Source organism: Petaurus breviceps, unplaced genomic scaffold, assembly GCF_028583685.1.
Source record: "Petaurus breviceps papuanus isolate PSGF00001 unplaced genomic scaffold, PetGlider_PUasm1.0 47, whole genome shotgun sequence".
Lineage (NCBI taxonomy): Eukaryota > Metazoa > Chordata > Mammalia > Diprotodontia > Petauridae > Petaurus > Petaurus breviceps.
This window is the reverse complement of record NW_027186349.1, coordinates 9,171,730-9,194,102: the sequence shown is the minus strand read 5'-3', so window position 1 is coordinate 9,194,102 and position 22,373 is coordinate 9,171,730. Positions and strand designations below refer to the sequence as shown.

The 22,373-nt window shown below is 38.1% G+C and overlaps 1 protein-coding gene across 1 annotated transcript in view; it reads right to left on the bottom strand.

The window, feature by feature from the left end:
- Positions 1-4,564: 4,564 nt before the first annotated feature.
- The window catches only part of MYO10 (myosin X), a 266,909-nt gene continuing 249,100 nt past the window's right edge, over positions 4,565-22,373 (bottom strand). Inside the window, exons 34-41 of the mRNA XM_069101406.1 lie at positions 20,584-20,707; positions 18,628-18,925; positions 17,220-17,427; positions 13,148-13,284; positions 10,450-10,570; positions 8,801-9,253; positions 7,147-7,338; positions 4,565-6,056 (exon numbers count right to left, since the gene is read on the bottom strand). Coding sequence (XP_068957507.1) covers positions 5,946-6,056; positions 7,147-7,338; positions 8,801-9,253; positions 10,450-10,570; positions 13,148-13,284; positions 17,220-17,427; positions 18,628-18,925; positions 20,584-20,707 — 1,644 coding nt within the window. The 3' untranslated portion in view covers positions 4,565-5,945. The remainder of the gene's footprint in view (positions 6,057-7,146; positions 7,339-8,800; positions 9,254-10,449; positions 10,571-13,147; positions 13,285-17,219; positions 17,428-18,627; positions 18,926-20,583; positions 20,708-22,373) is intronic.

Sequence of the window (22,373 nt, the reverse complement as noted above, 5' to 3'; positions counted from 1 at the left end):
TCATTTCTCTTCCCAATTTTTTCTCTACTTCTCTTATCTGCTTCTTAAGGTCCTCTATGGCCTGTAACCAGCTCGTATTTTCCTTTGGAGCTTTTGGTGCAGGAGTTCTGACTTCACTGTCTTCCTCCTGTTCCATGCTTTGCTCCTTTTTGTCCCCAAAATAGGAATCAAATGTTGGAATCTTCTGTCTTCTTTGTGTACTTTGCCTGGTCATGTCGCCCCTCAGTCACTTGATCCCTGGGCTTTTTGCCACAGTAGGACTCTTCCACCAGACAGGGGAGCTTTCGTCCCAAATGCTGGGGTTTCCTCACCTGCTGGAGGTATTAGATGGGTGCCCTCTCTGAGGCTTCCACATGCTCTGGCAAGCTGGACACACACCCCAGGACCTCCACCCTAGACTGCAATCCAGATCCAAGCAGGTTAAAGCAAGAGTGATTACCCCTCAGACTGGTGCTTGGTCCTCTACACTCTGCAGGCCAGGAGCTGAAGCTGCCACATGGCACTAGCTGGCTGTGCCAGTGTCTCAGCAGCTTCTCACCCCGGGGGCAAAAGCCATGCACTCCCACTTCCTGGGTCCCAAAGTCCAGACTGCACTGACCTCTCACTTTGTCCTTCGCATCTATGTGTTGATAAATCTGGAAAGGGCCACGGCTGCTGCTGATCTGGAGTCCCTCCTGCTGGAGGCTGGTCAGGCCTGCCCTGGGGCTAAAGCCTTGGTGTGGAGCTGGGCTCGGCTCCCAGAGCACTGCGCTGGCCACTTGTTGCTGGCCTGCTGAGCTGTCCTCAGCGGGAGGTTAGCTTCTCTGTGTCATTTTGTGGGTTCTGCAGCTCCAAAATTTGTTTAGAGTCCCCTTTTTACATGGATTGGGGAAGGTGGAAGCCGGAGCTGCGGGGAGGTCCTGCTTCTACTCCACCATCTTGACTCTGCCCCTCCTCCATATATTTATTTTGAGATGTCATATCCTATGTTAGAGTAAAAGGCTTCAGTAGATAGGAAAATATGGCACATCAATGTCCAGAGTTTACTCAGCAAAGTCATGTCAACATCTTATCTTTTGCTCTCCTGCTCTCCTTTAATGGAAAGGCTTGAATCCTCCTTGAGTGAGATTATGGCCTAAGCCAAAGCTTCAGTTTTCAAAGGAAACCTACTTCAGACCCCATAGGAACTACCATCACCCTCTGGATCAACAATTTGGAAACTCATTCTTCAATGGTTTACTGGGAGCCTATTATTCACCCTCAGACTGAAGGCCAGAATTTTCCTCAGTTTACTTGTTGCATTTCTCAGGCTGATATACCTACTATATGTTTTGAATAAATTATATTCTTGGAATAATATGAATCCTTGAAAATTAATGATTGTAATTATTGGTATTTGCCATGGGCATTGAAAAAAGTGTCTTAATGTGTAGGTGGGGGCATTCCTTTATAAAAAATACATTGAATCATTTACTGTTAAATGACGCTTCAAATAAAAAAAACAGCACATACATAGAAGTCTTCATTTTTGTGAGAACTAAGAAAATGTTTATGGATATTTTCAGGGTGACTTTGGTAACAAGGATTTGCCTACTTCTCTGACTAGTCCTTCTCAGTCCCCTTTGCAAGATAATCATTTGTGTCCCACCCCTAAGTGTGAGCATCCTTTAGGTGGTCTCTACTCTACTACTTTTCTACACCGTGTCTGTTGGCTATCATTTGGCAATCCCATAGGCTTGTAAAATCAACACATCCAATGCAGAATGGCTCTTTCCCCCCTAAACTTACTCTTCTTCCTAACTTCCCCATTTCCGTGGAGGGTAACCACCATCCTTCTAGTTACCCAGGTTTCTAAGAAAGGTCATTCTTGATTATTTCTTCCCTGTCTAGTGATTTGCCAGTTCTTAAGAGATTTCACCTTAACAGTTCTCAAATTTGCCCTCTTCTCTCAACTAGTACCACAAGGACCCTAGTTCAGGGCCTCCTCAACTTGAACCTGGACTATTTACAATAGGAACCTAATTGGTCTCCCTGGCTCAAGCTGTTGTTGCCTTAACCCATCTTCTACACAGCTACCAAACTGATACTGCTAAAGTCTAGGTATGACCGTATCATCCCCTCCTCAGGTAGCTTCAATGCTTCCTTCTTGTCCCTGCAATAAAATGCAATCTATTACTTGGCAAGTAATGCCCTTCACTATTGGTATTTAAACTACCTTGCTAGGCCTATTGCACGTTATCTCCTTTCACATGTTTTATGTTCCGGATAAACTGGCCCGATCACTGTACCTCCTATACAACATCCCTGTGCTTTTGCCTAGCCCCCACTCCTGAAATGCAAGTCTTTATTTCTGCCTCATAAAATCATTCAAAGCTCAAGTGCTACCTTCTGTTAAGTCCTTCCTGGTTACCCCAGTTATTAATGTTGACTGTTCCTCCTCCCTTTCCCATGAAATTACCGTACATTTATTTTGTATTGATTTAGCTGGGTACATGTTGTTTTCACCCAGCAAAATGCAAACCCCTCGAGAACAAAGCCCACAATTTTTATCTTGCTATTGCCAGAACTTAGCACACAGTAACTACTTCCTCAGTGTTCACTTGCATTGGATAAAAATCAATTTCCTCTGAATCCAAAATGCAGTTTTTTTTCCAATAGGCTTTTCAAGGCAAATATTAAATATATTGATGTCCTTGTTAATGTCCATCAACCAATTAGTGTCCAGGGAAGCTGTGTAGTAAATAGGCAGTTGCATTAAGGAACAGAGCGCTGAGGGGGTAAGGTATGGTTGAAAAGTAGATGCTAGCCAGACCCCAGTCATTTAGCAAGCATATCCTGTCACTGACAAGCTCTGTTGAACTTCTCCTCTTAAATCCATGTGATTCTTTTGGGTCTATTTTCTATATACATGTTTATGTACACACATGTATGCTGATACATTTGTAATTACATCTGCTACATATAGTTAACAATAGTGTAGCTAACTATATACTACAGTAAACCACACACACACAGACACGGGCAGCTAGGTGGCACAGTGGATAGTGCAAGGCCTGGAGTCAGAAAGCCTCATCTTCCTGAATTCAAATCTGGCTTCAGATACTTACTAGCTGTGTGACCCAGGGCAAGTCACTTAACCCTGTTTGCCTCAGTTTTCTCCTGTGTAAAATGAGCTGGAAAAGAAAACAGCAAATCATTCTACTATCTCTGCCAAGAAAACCTCCAAAAGGGATCAAAGAGTTGAAGATGAATGAAAAATGACTGAATAACCTACATACTACGTATTTACAAGTATACACACACATCAGTACATAACTTGTACGTAGTTATGTGCACGTTGTCTCCCTTATCAAGCACAGAGATGATCTTTTCTTTATATTGCTAGCAATTAGGCACATTGCAGTTACTTAATAAATGCCTGACTGACTATACCAACTTTGGAACCAGACCAAATATTACTTAACTTCTCTGGGCTTCATTCCCCTACATTGCTCCTCCTGGCTGACCTTCGTGCAGAACTTGGCTATCTATATTGGGACCCCAGTCCCACCCCACCATCTGGTGCAGATCCAGGGAGACAAGAAAATATGAGTCTGAGAAGTTAGAAGACATGAGTATTATGGTGTTGGCATTATAACTAAGCAGTAATGCCTTGATCAAATCACTGACCTTCTGGGCCTCATTTTCTCATCTGTAAATCGAGGCAATTGAACTATATGACCTCTAGATCTGATTATTTTTTTTCTTCCTTTGTCTATACTGTCTGTAGCACTGCCATAGAAACAGAATGAATGGGTGAGGGCCCCGAGAAATGATGGGTTAAAGTAGGAGAGCCTCAAAATAGGAAGGTCAAAAGTGAAACTGTCTCCACAGTGGAGACTTGATTAGGGAATGCTATTCTTGGTGCTTATGCTATGCTACCTCCTTGCAGATGAGGCCATGCTGGTATTGAAGTCACAATCCCCAAATACTGAAACATATGTACATGTTATTTCCCTCCAATAAGATGTAAAACCCCTAAAGACTAGGATTGTTTCATTTTTTTTGTTATCGTATATGCCCAATGTACACGATAGGTTGCTGCAAGTGTTGAAGGCTTTGACACTCAAGAACGCAGTTTTTGAGATAAGCAGTAAATGAACACTGAATACAAAAACACACCATCTCCCTCTGTGCATTTGTATTTAACTATTATACTGCTAATTCTTTGCATTTCTTCTGCAGATCAACTAGAATTTCACTCAAAAGTAGGTAAGAGAACAAAGCCGTAAGAACTGGTAATCTAGCATGTGGTATATGCACTCTACACCATGGAGAAATAAAAAAAAAAAAAGAGGACAGGGTGGCTAGGAGGTGCAGTGAAGAGATCACCAGCCCTGGAGTAAGGAGGACCTGAGTTCAAATCTGGTCTGAGACACAACACACGACACAAACACAAAAACCGTATGACCTTGGGCAAGTCACTTAACCCCAACTGTCCTACCTTCCCCCCTGCAAAAAACAAATGAACAAAAAAGCAACAAGGATTACTTAAGAATTACTGCAGTTAGGTGGGCTGATGACAAAGACGAGACAAAAGACACAATAGGTTAACTAGGATCTTTTATTGTCAGACTTTGAGCAAATATGCAGTATTTTTTAAAGGCTGTGGTTTGTCGCAAAGGCCCAAAATGGCTTTCATTTATTCCCTTAATGCACAGATTCATCACTGTTGATGCAAGTTTGCCTTATATTACAACTTTTCCATATAAAAATAAACGTCCCAAACCAGATTTTTTCTGGTTTATAATTGCGGATTTATTTACAGGTGTTCGTCAAGACCACTATTAAGAACTTGGGTTGATGTATTTTAAAAAATTAAAACAACATAATATAATTTCATGCTCCTTTAAAAGATGTCTCCCATTTTAAGAGAGTTCGATCTTGCCCCCTATCCCAGCAGATAATCTCTGGCCAGAGTTCTATAAGACAGTATCCTTTAGAGTAACATTTAATATTGAAAACTTTATAAACTAAAGATCCCATATGTATGGCATATGGTATTGAAAACCGCATTTCTGTATAAGGGCAATGTATAAATACAACAATCTTATCAGCTACCTATCTGTATAGAATACAGCAGATACAGAATGCAGATTGGCTAGATGTAAAATAAAACTGTCCAAATGTGGTTTAGAAATACAGTAAAGACATACGAAAATCTGGGATTCTGATTTATTAATAAAACTGCCTTATAAAGTAACCATAAAATTGAAACAACTATAACTCTGAACTATTAAAATGTACAGAAGGACTGTTTACACCATTGCACATCATTATTCCCTTTGCTTTTAATGCTCATGAGAAATGAAATAAAATTAAGAGTTTATATAACATGCATGCATATGCAAGCACATCTACTTAGAAGAATAAACAAAAGTTAAATGTCTGTGAAGAAGGCTGCCAGCAGCACTCCAAGTAGAATACACAGTTCCGGTTCCCTTCCCTCTCCCTCATCCCCCAGATTCTTCACTGTACCACTAGCAAAGGAAGTCTGGATGGGAGGTTAGTGCATAATAGATGGATTAACTTCCCCTCTTCCATGTTTTCTTAACTCTTCTGAATGGAAAGAAAGGCTCTCTCTTTAGGAGCACAGTTAAGGTCAATTAGTGTTGGTTTACAAGGTGAAGGCACTTTTCGCCACCTCAAAGGCAGCACACACACGCATGCACGCACACACATGTATACACACATATTTAAGGCATGTATCATCTAAAAGTAATAAAGCTTTGGAAATTTTGCAGACCGCGAAGCTGACAGTTTAATACACGATTTTTAAAGGTGGCATTGCTGAGGACTTGTGGAGAAACCTTCTCCAGCAAGTGTCTTCTACAATGTCCTGTGTAGCTTTGCTGATGGCTTGAATCAATCAGCAGGAACGAGCCCTTCTAGGCCAGAAGGTGATATGTTCAGATTGGCCTTGCTCTTCATCGGGAACTCCCCTGACTCTCATGACTGCTCACAGACCGGGAGGTACTGTAGCGCTTCTTCACAATCATGCTGATATAAGCTTTCATCAACTTGGCCACGTCCACTACCTGTCCAACGAAACAAAGGGAGTCCAGACCAGGTGATGAGTTTTCCACAATGCAGCAACACAACAAACAAGCCATCCCAAGATTTCCTCTCTCAAATGAACATTCCAATACTCGTCATTTAAGAAGAAACACTACTGAGTCTCAGAGTTGAAATCACTGACCGACTTAGCTCAAGCTTTGTACGGACTGTGGCAAAAGTTTAGTTGTATATCATTAACTTGCGCTGTCCTAAGCTGGGGTGAAGGGAAAATCATGGTCATGTATGAAACATTCTTCCCACAGATACTATCATATTCAACTAACCATTATGCAGATTTTAGTACGTAAAAATTGAAATATGGATATTATAGCTCCAATGTTATCAAAATACATGGTAAACCATACCTGTTAATGTTAAAATCCCTATTTGATTGAGCAATCAATTAATGTTCCAAGGATATCAACATACGTGTTTCTTTTAACTCTTGACACTCCATTTTAATAGTTAATAAAAGCACATAAAGAAAGTGACCCTGTGCCAATAATTTAACTTGAGTGCCCAGAAAACTCTGATAAGACAAGTTATAGATAAAATGGTGATTGTAAAGGGATTTCTAGAGTTCTCTACACCCATGAAATCATAGGTTCACAGTTTTTACTTTTTATGTCTTCTTGTAAACATGATTATAATTTTCTTCTTGTTCTTTGCACTGCTTTCTCTACTCACAAACTCGAATAACAATGTTTGCTCTTTATAATATATACTAAAGCAATAAACATCTGGGCAACTAATTAGAGCTTAATGTTGCATTTATTTAAGAGGAAATCTATTTAAATATAAGGATCTGGACAATACTAACACAAAGAACTGTTACTTTTTATTTCTCTCTCTCTTTTTTTTTTTTTGCTTTTTGGAGAGGGGAAGACAGGGCAATCAGGATTATGTGATGTGCCCAAGGTCACATGGCTAGTGTTAAATGTCTGAGGCTGGAATTGAACTCAGGTCCTCCTGACTCGAGGGCCAGTGCTCTATTCACGGTGCCACCTAGCCACCCCCTACTGTTTTACTTCAGCAAGGCTGTTTATGATGTTATTTATTGTCATCTCTTACCTCACTGGTTTCAAAAAGCAGTTCCCTCTCATCAACCACGATCTTGTATGTGTTTGCCAATGGTGCCCCAAAGGACAGGATATGTTCATACTGGAATACCTCTAGAGGCCTGCCCTCGCCACGCTTGTACACAGACACTGCTTCAGCACTGACTCCCAACCAGAGCTCCTGTGGAAAGCCCCCTTCTTTGCACTATTGGAAAAGAGAATAATTTAAGAGTTAGAGATATAGTAGCAATTATTTAAATATTGTGATTCAATTATATAAGCTTGTTTGTAGCACATTCTCACATTAGGGGAAACTGGGAGATGAGATAAAGACTTTGTTTTAACAAGGGTTACTGAACCAGCTATTTTGATGGTGTGGACAGTCATATAAATTCAGTCAGCCAATTCAAAGTATTGATTCTAACTTTTTGAGTGGTGGTGGTGTGCTTTTGTTGTCCTGAATTTAATAATTGTTTGATTAATACTGACCAATTATTTTGGCAATACAGCCTGATTTGCCAAGATTCCCCCAGTGAACCCAGGCACCAGCAGTGGGATTGGAAGGGGGGCTTCTGGCAGAGTCCACCACTTTAGCTTCAGTTTTACCCCAGATCCTTGCTTAACACATCGTTCCTCGAACATAGTATCTATAGGCTAAGAGCACTGAAGGGCACTTCCCCAAATCATTTTACATTTGGTAGTTTGGGCTTTCCCCAAAATAAATACTCTAAAGCAGGTCTAAGTGATATTTGTGCATCATATCTGTCATGACGAAAGGCCTTATTCAAATTATCTGCTCTGCCAAATTAATAACCTGCTCAGCTTATAATTTAACATCTCTATAACTCCCTTATACAGATGTAAAAGTTTAGTTAGTTTCCATCTGAAAAATACTGGAAATAATGAAGAGTGGATCTGCACTAATGAGAACTGGATGTCTAGGACTAGTAAGTTTTGAATACAAATTGGAAAGAGTTCTTGAACCAGTAACTCACTTTTATATGCTATTTTTTTTAGACTGCAATTACAAGCCTAATAGTCTTATGTAGGATAAGAGGTAATTAGGTAACACAGTCATTTACTCTGATGATAAACCAGATGATCTAGGATGTTATTAAGATATTTAAATTATAAATAACTTACTTTAATAAAATATGAAATGCCCCTGAATTAATGTTAATGATGAACTACATGGCTGATGAGAAGAAAAAGAAGGATAAAATACATGTATACAATTTGTGGAAACATTTTGAGGTAGAAAAGGTTTAGTTCAGTTTCTAAGCAATAGGAGTATATTGGAACTACTCGACACTTTTAAGATTAAAAAAACTAAAATGCTATTTTAGTAAATATTTTTTCCCTTGTTCCTCATGAATTTGTTAGAAATAAGGATTTTTTTTTTTTAAATAATGAAGAAAAGCTTTTACCCAGATCTACTAAAAGTGTACGGGAGACCAAACTGTCACATGATTTTTATTTTAACCCACTCAAGTGTCATCCTTTATCAGTAGAATTTATTCTATTATCCTTGAATTACTCTTAGCATGTTTCAACTCCTTAGCTGTTACATGATCCTATCCTATGCTTGCAACTAATATCTCAGTCATTTATATTCCCTGTATGGTATCTAGAACCCTATCATGTCTCCCCACTCCCAGTCCCCTCACCTCCACATCAAAGAGAGTAGACCCATATCCTGGCCACTCTTTAATCAATGCCATGTATTTGGTCATGGCCTGTTCCTGATTCATTCCCTGTAATTTTCTCCATTTATCAATGACACTGGCTCGAGCGGACGAGACTTCTTCCTTTATCCACATATCCAACATCTGTTCTTCTTCAATCTTCTGTCGGTTGACAGACCCTGTCCGGAAGCTTCTTCTCAGTGTTCCTTCTAAAAAGCTAGTGCGCCTCTTTTCCATCCTCTCCAAAGGTGAGAAGGTTTTAGTTGACTGTGTAATGCGAGACTTGAGCCTCTGTAAAGGATAAACTTCCTCTAAGGCCGGGACAGCTGTGTGCATTGTATAATCTCCCTGAAGGTACTGAAGCCTCAAGGCAGCAAGAACTTGAAGGTTTTCCTCAGGGGCTGGATAATGACCTCGGATAACTGCTTCATGAGCCTAAAAGGAATAAGAGGGCAACTTAAGCACTATTCAACACTGACACATGTTTAAGACATCTTTCACTTCAAACATCTTGCTCCAGACCAAGCTCTGGAGAACATCACTTTGTTAGCTCCAGAACTTCCTCCCTGGGAACCATGCTTCTTTAATTGGTAAGGGCCTCTCATGTCCCACTCTACTCAGAGTGGCTGAAGCCATCCTGCCTCATGCATCTAACTCCTCCATCCCTCTAGCTTTCAGGCTCTGTAATCAAGTTAACACCACCATTCCTACTGGAAATGTGTGTCAGGTGAGGATTCTAAGACTCCACTTGCCACCTCTATGAATTCCTTGACCAAAACATCTCTCCCTGGACACAACTCCCTTATGTACGTTGCCTTCTCCCATTAGAATGTAAGTTCTTTGAGGGCAGGGATCATTTCACTTCTGAGTTGTATCCTTTGCTCTTAGTACAATGCTCTGCACATGTTAAGGGCTTAATGAGAGTTTTCTTTCATTCAGTTAAGCCACTAGGTGACCCAGAGGAACACAGCACTGGGCCTGAAGAAGATGAGTTCAAATCCAGCCTCAGATACTTCCCAGAAGTGTGAACTTGGCAAGTCACTTAACCTGTTTGCCTCAACTTCCTCAATTGTAAAGTGGGGACGATAACAGCACCTATATCACAGCGTTGTTGTGAGGATCAAGAGAGACTATTTGTCTCTTTTCTTTTGCAAAGAAAAATCGTCCAGAAAAACCAATCAATATGCTACACTGTGCTTATGCCTGGCCCATTCAGAATCTGTAACATCCCCTTCATTCCCCCGCCCTCCCCCCACTTTATGGAGGAGTTTTTCCATTCACTACTCTCTGGAATCAATATTTGATTTCTTACTTTTAAATCAACTTTACATGGTTAACATTTCACCAAAGTAACATCATGTCAATACATATGTGTACCTATTTATGAGATAGGTTTTATATACACACATACAACTAAATGGTAAAGTAGGGAAGATCACTGTGCCTGGAGTTAGCTTAGCATAGAGCCTGACACACATTAGGCACTATATAAGTGCTTATTCCCTTCCATTATTCACTTACTGATCAACAATTTATTAGAACTATCCGTCTCTATGAAAAATTAGCAAGGTTTCCCATTCTTTGCTAGGGGATGAAAACTATTTGAAAACATACACACGCACACATTTTACCTGTTCAAACATAAATGCAAATTCCACACTGTCTTTTGGAACGTTATCTGTGTCCAAGAAGCAGTAAAGTTTGAAGTAGAACTTCCAGGGCAGCTCGCCAACCTCTGATGTGGCGGTGAGCCTGCAAACATAAATCATGATATGCTTTTAGAGATGAAAATAATAGTCAATGGAGGCCTCCTTTACTTTTAAGTTTTCTTAAGGCTTTTATATTTTTTACATGACAATCCTCTTTTGCAAAGACAAACACTCCAGCAAAACCAACCAATATGCTACATTGTGCTCATGCCTGGCCCATTCAGAATCTGTAACATTCCCTTCACTCCCCTTCTTCCTTCACACACACCCTCGCACCCCTGCTTTATGGGGAAGCTTTCCATTCACTACTCTCTGGAATCAATATTTGATTTCTTTTAAATCAACTTTACATGGTTAACATTTTACCAAAGTAACATCATGTCAATACATATGTGTATCTATTTATGAGATAGGTTTTATATACACACATAAAACTAAATGATGAGATCACTGTGTCTGGAATCAGGGAAATTTGCATTCTAATCTGGCCTCAGACATTTTCTAGCTGTGTGACCCTGAGCAAGTCTATTTGCCTCAGTTTCCTGACCTGTAATATGGGGATCATAATGGTACCTACGTAGCAGGTTCACTGTGAGGATCTAATGAGATAATATTTGTAAAGTGCTCAACAGCACTGGGCATGCAAGTAGGAGCTATATAAATGCTTATATCTCCTTCCTATTCCTAACTTAATATAAGTTAAAAAAGAATTTTTGTATTTTGTTATCAGTTTAAAAAAATACTTAAAAAATTTAAATAAGTATTTCCTGAATACATACTATATATTTATTAGCACCCTGTTAGCTAGTGAGTCAAAAAAGGGAACAATTACATGAAACAAAGAAACTAAGACTAAAAGTCTTCATTCCCTTTTTTTTTCCTTTCCAGCTTCTTTAAAAACCAACACCTTAATATTATGCCTCAGTACCTTAGCAGAGGGCTTGCATTTAGATAGTAGATGGAGTTTATTTGCTCTGAAGAAAGGACTTATGATAAATTATGAGTCTGATTTAAAATACTATGGGTGAAGATATCTAAAACTCAGGTCAGGGAAAAGGAAAGTACTAGCCTATTAAGCATAACTTCAAATCTAATTATTATAGAAAAACTAAAAACAGAAAATTACATAAAAAACCACTTTTACGAATCAAGAGAAGCATCTGGATTTTTAACAGTGTGCTGAGAGGAGGACATGTGGAGGAAGAGGGGGAAGGAAAGGAGAATGAGATGTACAAGTGAAGATGAACATTTTAGAAGCCAGAAAGGCAGTACATTATAACCACATTAAATCCAAGGACTACTTCATTTTTGTCCTTTGCATTTCCAAGTCATAGCAATGCTTTGTACACAGCATCTACTGACAGAGATCCAATTATTCAAGGGAAACAGGGGAGCATTAATAGGCAGAAAGATTAAATTAAAAAGATATCCAAGGTTGCTTGATGTTCTGAAGGTCCTAGATGCTCACAGGGTTCAGATTATTGAGAATTTTAAACTGTGTATTTACTTTGTCTTTGAATGAGTCAATCTCTATTAAAAGATTAGAAAATTACTAGGTTGATTCAAGTTTCATCCATTCTAGGCTAGGGGTTCATAACCTTTTTTGGAATGTTTTTAAATGCACAAAGTACAACATAGTATTATAAAGAAAACCAATCCTATTAAAATAAAGATGTAATATTTTCCCTCTATTCACTTTCACAAATCCCCTGAAACCTACTCACGGATATGAGGTTAAGAACTTTTCAGACATTACTTCTGTTAGTAGTTTATAAATTTAGTATGCAAATAAACATAAACCAGAGAAGACAATGAGACAATTATTTCTGGGGTATCCCACTCAAGTTGTTTTGTGGGTTGTGGTATTGACAGTATAATTCCCAATTTAATTATTCTTGAACTTTACAAGATGAAGCTTAATGCTTTAGTTAGCTTCTAATAGAGCGAGTCTTTAACTTATAGAATCAAATAGGTAATTGTCAATTGCAACTACATTATTATTTATAACCCTTATAGGAAATTGTTTATTTTCTATTTGGGATACATTCCAATTCATAAGAACATATCCCTCCTGCCCCAACTCTTCCTCTACAGATCTTTCATATAAAATATCAAAGGTATATAATTGGTTATTAATATTGCCCTATTTAGTATTTATATGTACTTTAGAAAGTTTATATTGCAGTATGCATAAGTATATCATGACAGTTGACTAAATGATAGAATGAGTATGATTTGAGTATTATTTATGAACAAAGTTGTTAACATTAGCATCCCTTGGTTAGGAAAATAACTTCATATGATAATATATGGGGAAAATCTGAATTGATACAAATTAGAAGACTTAGTTATTAGAGAAAAATAAAGAAGGCAGGAAAGAGCTGTTATAATGTCTCAATAAAAATGTTAGTAAATGAATATTTTCAAAATAAAGCACTGGAATATTTACCCTCCTTATTTTCTGTATGATACAAGTGTAGCTGTATTTTATTTAATGACTAAGCAAATGGGATACAACCTACTAACAAACATGATGAATCAGAGAAAGTAAGATAATACAGATTACTATACATGCTATTTCATTTTAAAATTGCTGTTGTGGGACTTCAAGCTGACTTACTTTTCAAACTTGGCTAAGACATCAGCCACTATAGTTCTGCTTTCAATTGCTTTATCAGCAGTCCCATTGTACTCAAACAGAGCAAACATGTTTCTGCTATCCTCCATGGCCAAACCTCTAATTAATTTTTCAACAACCTGAAACAAAAAAAATTCAACTCATCAGTGTCTCTGAGTTCTCTAAGTTGTTATTTAAAAAAATAATAAGCAAACCTTACCTGAAATTCAAATTAATTTAATTTAGAAGCAACTTACAAGCAATAGTACTTTTAATTTTTTGTTATAAGGGATCTTTGCTGCATATGGGAAAGGAAAGGAGAATATTCAGAAATGAAGGTGTTTTTTGTTGTTTGTCCAGTTTTTCAGTTATGTCTGAATCTTCATGACCGCATGGACTCCAGCATGCCAGGCTCCCTCCACTCTCTCTCAAAGTCTGTCCAAGTTCACGTTCAGCATCTCCATGACACTATCTATCCATCTCATTCTCTGCTGTTTCCTTTTCCTTTTGTCTTCAATTTTTCCCAGTATCAGCATCTTTTCCAATGACCCCTGTCTTCTCATTATGTGGCCAAACTATTTAAACTTCAGTATTTGACCTTCCAGTGAATAGTCTGAATTAATTTCTTTAAGTATTGACTGATCTGATCTACTTGCTATGCAATGGACTCCCAAAAGTCTTCTCCAGCACCACTATTCAAAAAGGGCTGATTCTGTGGTGCTCAGATTTCCCTATAGTCCAGCTCTCACAGCCATACATTTGTACTGGAAAAACCACAACTTTGACTAAATGAACCCTTGTCAGCAAGGTGTTATCTCCTTTTTAGCATGCTGTCTGTACTTGCCATGGCTTTCTTTCCAAGGAGTAAGCAACTTTTAATTTCATGGCTGCAGCTGCTGTCTGCACTGATCTTTGAAACCATGAATATAAAATCTGACAGTGCTTAAATTTCTTCTCCCACTATTTGCAAGAAGCGATGGGACCAATTGCAAAGATCTTAGTGGCTTTTTTAAATGTTAGTTTCAAAGCCAGCTTTTTTACACTCTCCTCCTCTTTCACCCTTATTAAGAAGCTGCTTAATTCTTCTTTATTTTCTGCCATTACAGTGGTATATTCTGGATATCTGAGATTGTTGATCTTTCACTTGGCAACCTTAGTGCCAGCTTTTGATTCATCCAGGCTGGCATTTTGCATAATGTTAAAGTTAAAAAAAAAACAAACTTCGCATAAAGTTAAGTAAGGTGACAATATACAGTCTTATTGTACTCCTTTTCCAATCTTAAACCAATCAGTTGTTTCGTGTTTCTTTCTAACTGTTGCTTCCTGACCCACGTACAGGTTCCTCAGTAGACAAGTAAGATGATCTGGTATCTCCATCTCTTTGAGGACTTGCCACATTTTGTTGTGATTCACACAGCTTTAGTGTAGTCAATAAAACAGAAGTATATGTTTTTCTGGAACTCCTTCACTATCTCCATAATCTAGCAAATAGTGGCAATTTGGTCTCTAGTTCCTCTGCCTCTCTGAAAACCAGCCTGCTTCTTCTGGTAATTGTAAGTTCATACAACACTAAAGCCTAGCTTGTAGAATCTTAAGCATAGCCTCACTAGCATGTGAAAATAGTGCAACTATTTGGTAATTTGGACATTCTTTGACATTGCCCTTCTGATCTTTTCCAATCCAGTGACTACTGTTGAGTTTTCCAAATTTGTTGACTTACTAAGTGCAGCACTTTAACAGCATCATCATTTAGAGTTCTAAATAGCTCAGCTGGAATTCCACCACCTCCAAAAGCCATATTGTTAGCAATGCTTCCTTAGGCCCACTTGACTTCATTTTCTAGGATGTCTGGTTCTAGATCAATAACCACATCATCATGGTTATCAGTGATGTTAATACAGTTAACTGTGGTACAGTTCTGTGTATTCTTGCCATCTCTTTTTCTTTTTGGAGGGCAACTGGGGTTAAGTGATTTGCCCGAGGTCACACAGCTAGGTAGGTGTGTGTGTGTGTGTGTGTTCACGCGCACACGCTAAGTGTGTGTTAAGTGTCTGAGGTCAGATTTGAACTCAGGTCCACCTGGCTCCAGGGCTGGTGCTCTATTCACTGTGCTACCTAGCCGCCCTTGCCATCTTTTCTTAATCTCTTCTTCTAAGCCCTACCATTTTTTGTCTTTTATCATGCATTTTTGCATGAAATATTACTTCCCATTCTATGTTTTCTTCTATTTCTTTGCATTGCTCATTTAAGAAAACCTTATCTCTCCTTGCTATTCTCCAGAATTCTATATTCAGTAGGGTATATCCATTCCTCCTTCACCTTTCACTCTCCTTGCCTCAGCTACTTGTAAAGCCTCATCAGATAGGCATTTTGCTTCTTTGCTCTTTTTCTTCTTTGGAATTTTTTTGGTTCTGTCCAGTTCTTCAGGCGTTTTTATCTATCCAATCAAATTTATTTTTCATCTATCCTTTCAAATTTATTCATCACTTTCATTTCATATTCATAATGGATGTTATTTAGCTCATACCTATACAGTTTAATGGTTTTACCTACTTTCTTCAATTTGAGTTAGAATTTTGCAATAAGAAGCTCGTGACCTGAGCCACAGTCAGTTCCTGGTCTTGTTTTAACCTACTCTATAGAGCTTCTCCAACTTTGGCTGCAAAGTACACAATCAATCTGATTTCTATATTGATCACCTGGCAATGTCCATGTGTGGTCACCTTTTGGGCTGTTGAAAAAATTGTTTGTTATGATCAGTGAGTTATCTCGACAAAGGTGTATTATTCTCTGCCCTGCTGGATTTTGTACTCCAAAGCAAAACTTGCCTGTTATTCTAATTATCTTTTGGTTTCCCCTACTTTAGCATACTAATCCCCTATGATGAATATGACATCTTTTTTTGGGTGTTATTTCTGGAAGATGTGGTAGGTCTTCACAGAACTGATCAATTTTGGCCTCTTTGGCATCAGTGGTTGCAGCAAAGACATGTATTACTGTAATGTTGAACAGTCTGCCTTGGAGTCAAATAGATATCTTGTTGTCATTTTTGAGATTATACTCCAGCATTGCTTTTCTCACTCTTTTATTGACTATGAAGGACATTTCATTTCTTCTGAGGAATTTTACCACCCCCTCCCCACTCCTCACCTAGCTTTCTAAGTTCTGAAACTATAATCAAATCAATCAAACCAAATCCTGGAAAAAGTAAATCAATCTATTCCCACTATGACACTATTCACTATCCCTATAACTTTCTAAACCAAAGTTAATTCTCCTTAGACATATTCCATGTTATAGAATGCAAGCTCCTTAAGAGATGGGATTGTCTTTACTTTTAAATTTGTATCCCTAGTGCTTAGTAGATAGTAAGGACTTAAATTCTTCCTTCCTCTTGCCTTCCTTGCCTTTTTTCCTCCGCTTCTGAGGCAGCTGGTGCCACAATGGATAGAGCACTGGGCCTGGAGTCAGGAAGATTACAAATTCAATGAGAGACTCTGGAGGGCTGTCTGTTACTTGCTAAATTTATTAACTTTAAGGAGTATTAGTAGTGACTTCAGAAGTTTCTTGCAGAACATTTCCTGTATGCTGAAAACTGTTCTGAATTTCATATTGCTCCCATGCTTACTTTAAGAGTAAGTGAAAAATCTGGTCATCAGCCCACCCATTCTGTAGCTGTAGTCACTGAGACGATAAACAAATATTTACATTTCTGTGCAGATATGATATAACGAAACTGGGTCTCATTGTATAATGTGTCAGTACTACTTGGTTCCTTTGATAACACAATAATTCGAACTCTCTTAAGTTACTTATTGACTTGGCAGGCTAATTTTGAGAACATATTTTGCCAAGAGTTTCAGAGAGACATTTTTTCTATGTTGGCCTTATAGTTTTCTCCCTCCATCTCTAATAAATACTTTATTTTTGTGTGCACATGGCTGACTTCAGGCACTCATTTCTAAATCTGTTAAACTGAGAATTTTCTGTGGATGTATGACAATCTAATACCTTAGACTTACACATGTTAACATAACATAGTAAAATAGGGAAACAGCACAGAAGAATGTCTCACCTCTCCAGCTGTGGTGTGAGAGTTGATTGTGATCTTGCAGGATCCTCCACCATGGCAATAAACAGTAGATGTCATTTCCTGCCTATTAATCAGGGCTTCTATTTCATCTCGGGAAGGCACAAACTCTCTGCATTTGGTTTTCTTAAGAGATTCATAAACGAAGGTGGCATACTTTTCCATTTCTGTTCCTGGAAACTGCTCTCGTATCCTAGGAGACAAACACTGGCCTTTAATTACAAGTTTTAAGGAAAAATCTTAACGGAAGAATTGGCGGTGTGTTCCTGGAGACTTCAATTAAGATCTAATAAGCCAAAGGCCCTCCAGAGGCCACCAAAGCCAGCATAGTGACTAAGTGGCCCTGGCCACTGTTTGTGGCACATGCCTATTTTGTATGGATTTTTGTTTAAATAAAAGAAAAATGACCAAATGTGTAAAGGAATACACTTTTTGTTGCCAGCTCACCTCTGAAGCATGGTATTTATGCTTTAACACCTGAGGCTCTCCTTTCAAACACAAACACTCTTGTGGGGAAAACAAAACCAAACCAAACAACATTTACCCAAAGTAATATAAAGTAAATAAAAACATGATTCAGATTTTTCTCTGTGGAATATGAAATGTCAATTCATTTTTCTTATTAAGTGGCCTAAGTACAGGCTACACTCATTGATATGATGTGTTGCCTGAAAAGAAGAGTATAAAAATTACTTAAGTATTTCTCAGACTGTTCTTCTGCAATCTGCATCTTCTCGCCCTCGGGCCGTGAACACTCTTACTTTCCTCCAACTGCTTAGGGATTTGACTCACCATCTTGGTGACTTTTTTTTTTGCTTTTTTGGAGGGCAACTGGGGTTAAGTGACTTGCTCAAGGTCACACGGCTAGTTTTTTGTGTGTTAAGTGTCTGAGGCCATATTTGAACTCAGGTCCTCCTGACTCCAGGGCCGGTGCTCTATTCGCTGTGCCACCTAGCCGCCCCCCCAACTCGGTGACTTCTAATAAAAAACACCTCTCCCCTGGCCACCTATCCCTTATATAGGTTACTTTCCCTTATCAGAATGTAGACTCCTTGAGAGACAGACATATATTTATATATTTTGGCATTTTGTATCCTAGGCACTTACCATACTGCTTGGCACAGGGTAAGTACTCAGTAAATGTGGGTTTCTTTCTTTTTTTTTTTATTATTCATTCGGGGAACCTCAGAGCCTGGCAAAGGGGAGCTTAGGCATCTTTTTCAGGACTTTCCATCTCTTTAAATTCAAACAAATTAGTGCATAAATGGAAATGATGCCTGCATTCAACTCTTATTTGGATGGGACAACAGAGATAAAATGAAAAAGCACTTAATAACATTCCCCTGTCCCGACCCCCACCAACCATTCTAAATAAGACTTTTTCTGCCTTTACCTTTTCAAATGGAACTTCAGATACTTAAGAATCCCGCGACTGGGCAGGAAGGTACAGCTAAGGCAAGTCAGAATCTGCCAGCTGTACAGATTCCCAACACTGCCTGGGTGGGGCACTTTGTTGGTCTGTTTGATAAGCTGGCAATAAAGTTCATCTCGGAGAGGTCGGAGGTCATGTCCAGTCTGAAGGATGCCTTGAATGATAGGGATAGGATCTGACATGGACTCAAGTTGCTGGAGGGAATTGAATATCTTGATTGCTTCATCCTGAAGAGTTGTATAGCCTTTGTCTTTTAGCACTAGGAAAACAAAACAAAAAATAGGAATAATTTTTTAAAGTTTTGGGTAAATATATAAATTGAGCAGCAGACAAATTATGCAAGGTAACTGTGCTGAAAAGCATATTTGATTTTATAGACTGGGACTAGGGTTCAAAACCGAGTGATTACTACCTTAGGCAGGACACTTACTTTCTCTAAGACTAAATTTCCTCATCTATAAAATGGAGAAATTGGACTAGATGGTCTTTTAAGGCCTCTCTAGCTCCAAATCTATGATCCTGATAATAGGCTGGATTATTTTTTAGGAAAAATGATAAGTATAAATATTTCAGGTGGATTTAACCCTTAAAGATAAATAACCTGTGGATTAGATTTAAAAATAAAAATTATGATCTCTGTTACCATATAGCTTTATGTAATTCATCTATTTTTCACAGTATCATAGGATCACAGATTAAGAGGTGGAAGAATCTTAGAGGTCAACACCTTCATTTTAAAAATATGGAAATTAAGGCCCAGGGAAGATAAATGATTTAACCTAGGTCACCAAGTAGGAATTAGCTTGTATTTAGTGTTTGGCTCTGTAGTGACTTCTTCAATCTCTTTTTAATAGTTTTTGTGTATTCCTAGTCTAGGACTGGGAATCTTAACCTGAGGTTTGTAAACTTATTTTTAAAAAATACTTTTGACAACTGTATTTCAATGTAGCTTGTTTCTTTTGTAATTCTGTCCTTCATGCATCTACTAACACTATTCTGAGGAGAGGTCATAGCCTTCACGAAACCACCAAAGGGAGCCACGACACGAAAAAAGTTAAGAACTCCTGCCAACACCTCAAGACCTCAGTTCTTTTTCCACCTTGTCTTAGTTAACCAGTGAGAAAATCTCTGAAGAACTATTTAAGAATGCAGCATAAGGCAGTATCACTGCTGCTATTTAGAAGTGAACCTGTCCTCTTCTTTCAGAGTGCTTTCTAAATTTCTAAATCTAGAAATAAGTATGGTCCTATCTGAGTAAAGTCTAAAAATGCCAGGCTGGTTCTGAAGAGTGGACTGGTCAGTCCACAAAGACATTTCTTGTGATACTGTGCCTTATTCCCAGACATCGGGAACAACACAGCAGCTGAACATGCTGCCATACCCCGCATCATATGAATCTAAAGACCCCATGAGATTTTACTCAGTTTAAGATCTGGATCTAGTTTCTTTTGGATTATCATAATTTCTAATAAGGCAAGTATCGTAAACAAGTCTGATACCTTTTAATTTACATTCCCAGTTTTCTTTTCATCATCGAATCTGGTCTCCTTGCTGATCCTTGAACAAGGTATGACATCTAACAACGGGGGGCTTTCATCGGAATTCTCTAGGACAGTAATGCTCTCCTTCCTCATTTCTGCCTAATGGTTTCCTTCGAGTCCCAGCTACAAGTCTACCTTTGCCAGGAAGCCTTTCCTAATCCCTCTGTTGATTACTGCCAATTCATCCTGCGCATCTCCTTTGCGTACAGTAATACCCCCCATTAGCCTGTGAACTCCGTGATAGCAGGGACTGTTTTTACTTACCTTTGTGTCCCTGGGACTTAGCCCATGGTCTGGCACATATTAAGTGTTTAAGTCAGAGTTAAGCATACACAGAAAATGTCTTTGAGCAGTCTATATTTAAGCCTGTACTTACAGTTGAGATTTATGTCCCCATATGGCAAGGGTAGAAGTGGTGAGTGCAATGGGTGATGGGTGTAGCGCAGAATGGGGTTTCTCTTGTAAATTTGCTCTACCACATCAGAATTCAGGCAATTCTCCTTAAAAAATATTTTTAGAAAATTAATTATAAAAATTATTTGTATTTTATTACAAAGAAGCACACTAAAGAATACAATGTATGGCCTTTTTTTTTTTTTAAAAAGAGGATTCATTTATTGCTTAGAAAGTCTTTGAATGGTCACAAAATCAGATGTAAAGAAATTGACATTTAAAAGCATAAAGAGAGAAATGATTTGCTTTGGAAAATGAATTCTCGATATGAAGTTTTGGTGAGGGAACTATTTTCCTTAATTTTAACTTGAAAATAATTCCCTAAAGCATTTCTAACATCATTTCCAGGAACTTGTACCCTTTTAAAAGTGGACTGATATACTTAGAAATTATTTGGTAAGTAACCATTTAACTAAATCAATGTTTTTTAAAAAATGCACAATTTCTTTATTCAAATAAATCCTCCCTAGCTCCTTAATTTTTTTTACTGGACATTCTCCCAAACTGTAATATGTACAGAAAGGTCATCAATAAACATGTACTCAACAAAAATATGGTTCCCAAGCAACTAAAAATTTAATTCTACCCCAAATACTGTTTCACATTCATACATTACTTATTTTCCTTCCTCCTAAAATATAAAAATATACTGGCAGACCACTACATAGGTATTTTCACCATGTAGTTATGTTGCTAAAATACACTGTACTTGGAGCAATGGAAATCCAATTATTTTTACTGCTTTGGTTTTAAAATATGGAGAAAAATTCAATGAATCACCATATCACAGTTATTTTAATGTTTTTAGGAGACTTTTCTATTAGTATTGCTTTATCAAATGTTATTCCTTTTATCGAAAGATGTAAAATAGAATGAAAATCATCACTGTTTCTTAAATTATTTCAGATTGAAAGTTTTTATTTAATTTCTTTCATTAAAAATCTAAATTTACTGAAAAAAAAAAGATAAATGGGGATCAATATTTAAAATTAAACTCAAGAGATCATTTGACTTTCATTGCTCTTTGTCAAAGACCTTCAAAAATAATGACTGCCATTTACATTAGCAAATCACAAGTTCTAATAACAGGATTGCTTAGTCCACAGATAACTATACAAAGTTTCACAGAATGTTTCCAAAATTTTTTGGCCATAAAAACTCTTGGACCATTTTATTACTTTAGGGTTGGCCTAAAAGAAGGTGAAATATGAATAATAGTAGAAAATTCTTTTACTTAACCCTCTTTAGGTCCACTGGAACGAATGGGCTGATTTAGAAGCTGATAAAGAGACCAGTCCCAAGGTTAGCTCACTAGGTTCCCGTTAAGTCACTCTTATAATTTTGTTCAGTGGCTAAATTTCCACATCTGGGAAACATGGATAGTAGTGCTTTCATCCTTCTGACCTCACAAAAATGTTAGGCTTTTAGAAGAAAAAATTTGCCTCCATACAACTACAAAAATTTGCTTCTGGCCTGATAGGTCCCAGAAGTACAGAAGGATTTTTGCAAGTTTTAAGTAACTGCCCATGGATCAAAAGGTTCTGAACTGAATTAGGAAGAAATACCAGTAGTGTTTTATGATCCAGGGCTGATACTTCAGAACACAAGTGTAACTGATGAGCAACAGATGAAAACAAAAGGCCTTTCCAACACCTAGTGTGGACTTCCATCCTTGAGAAGTCCAGAGACCGAGCACCTGCAGAATAATGGTGG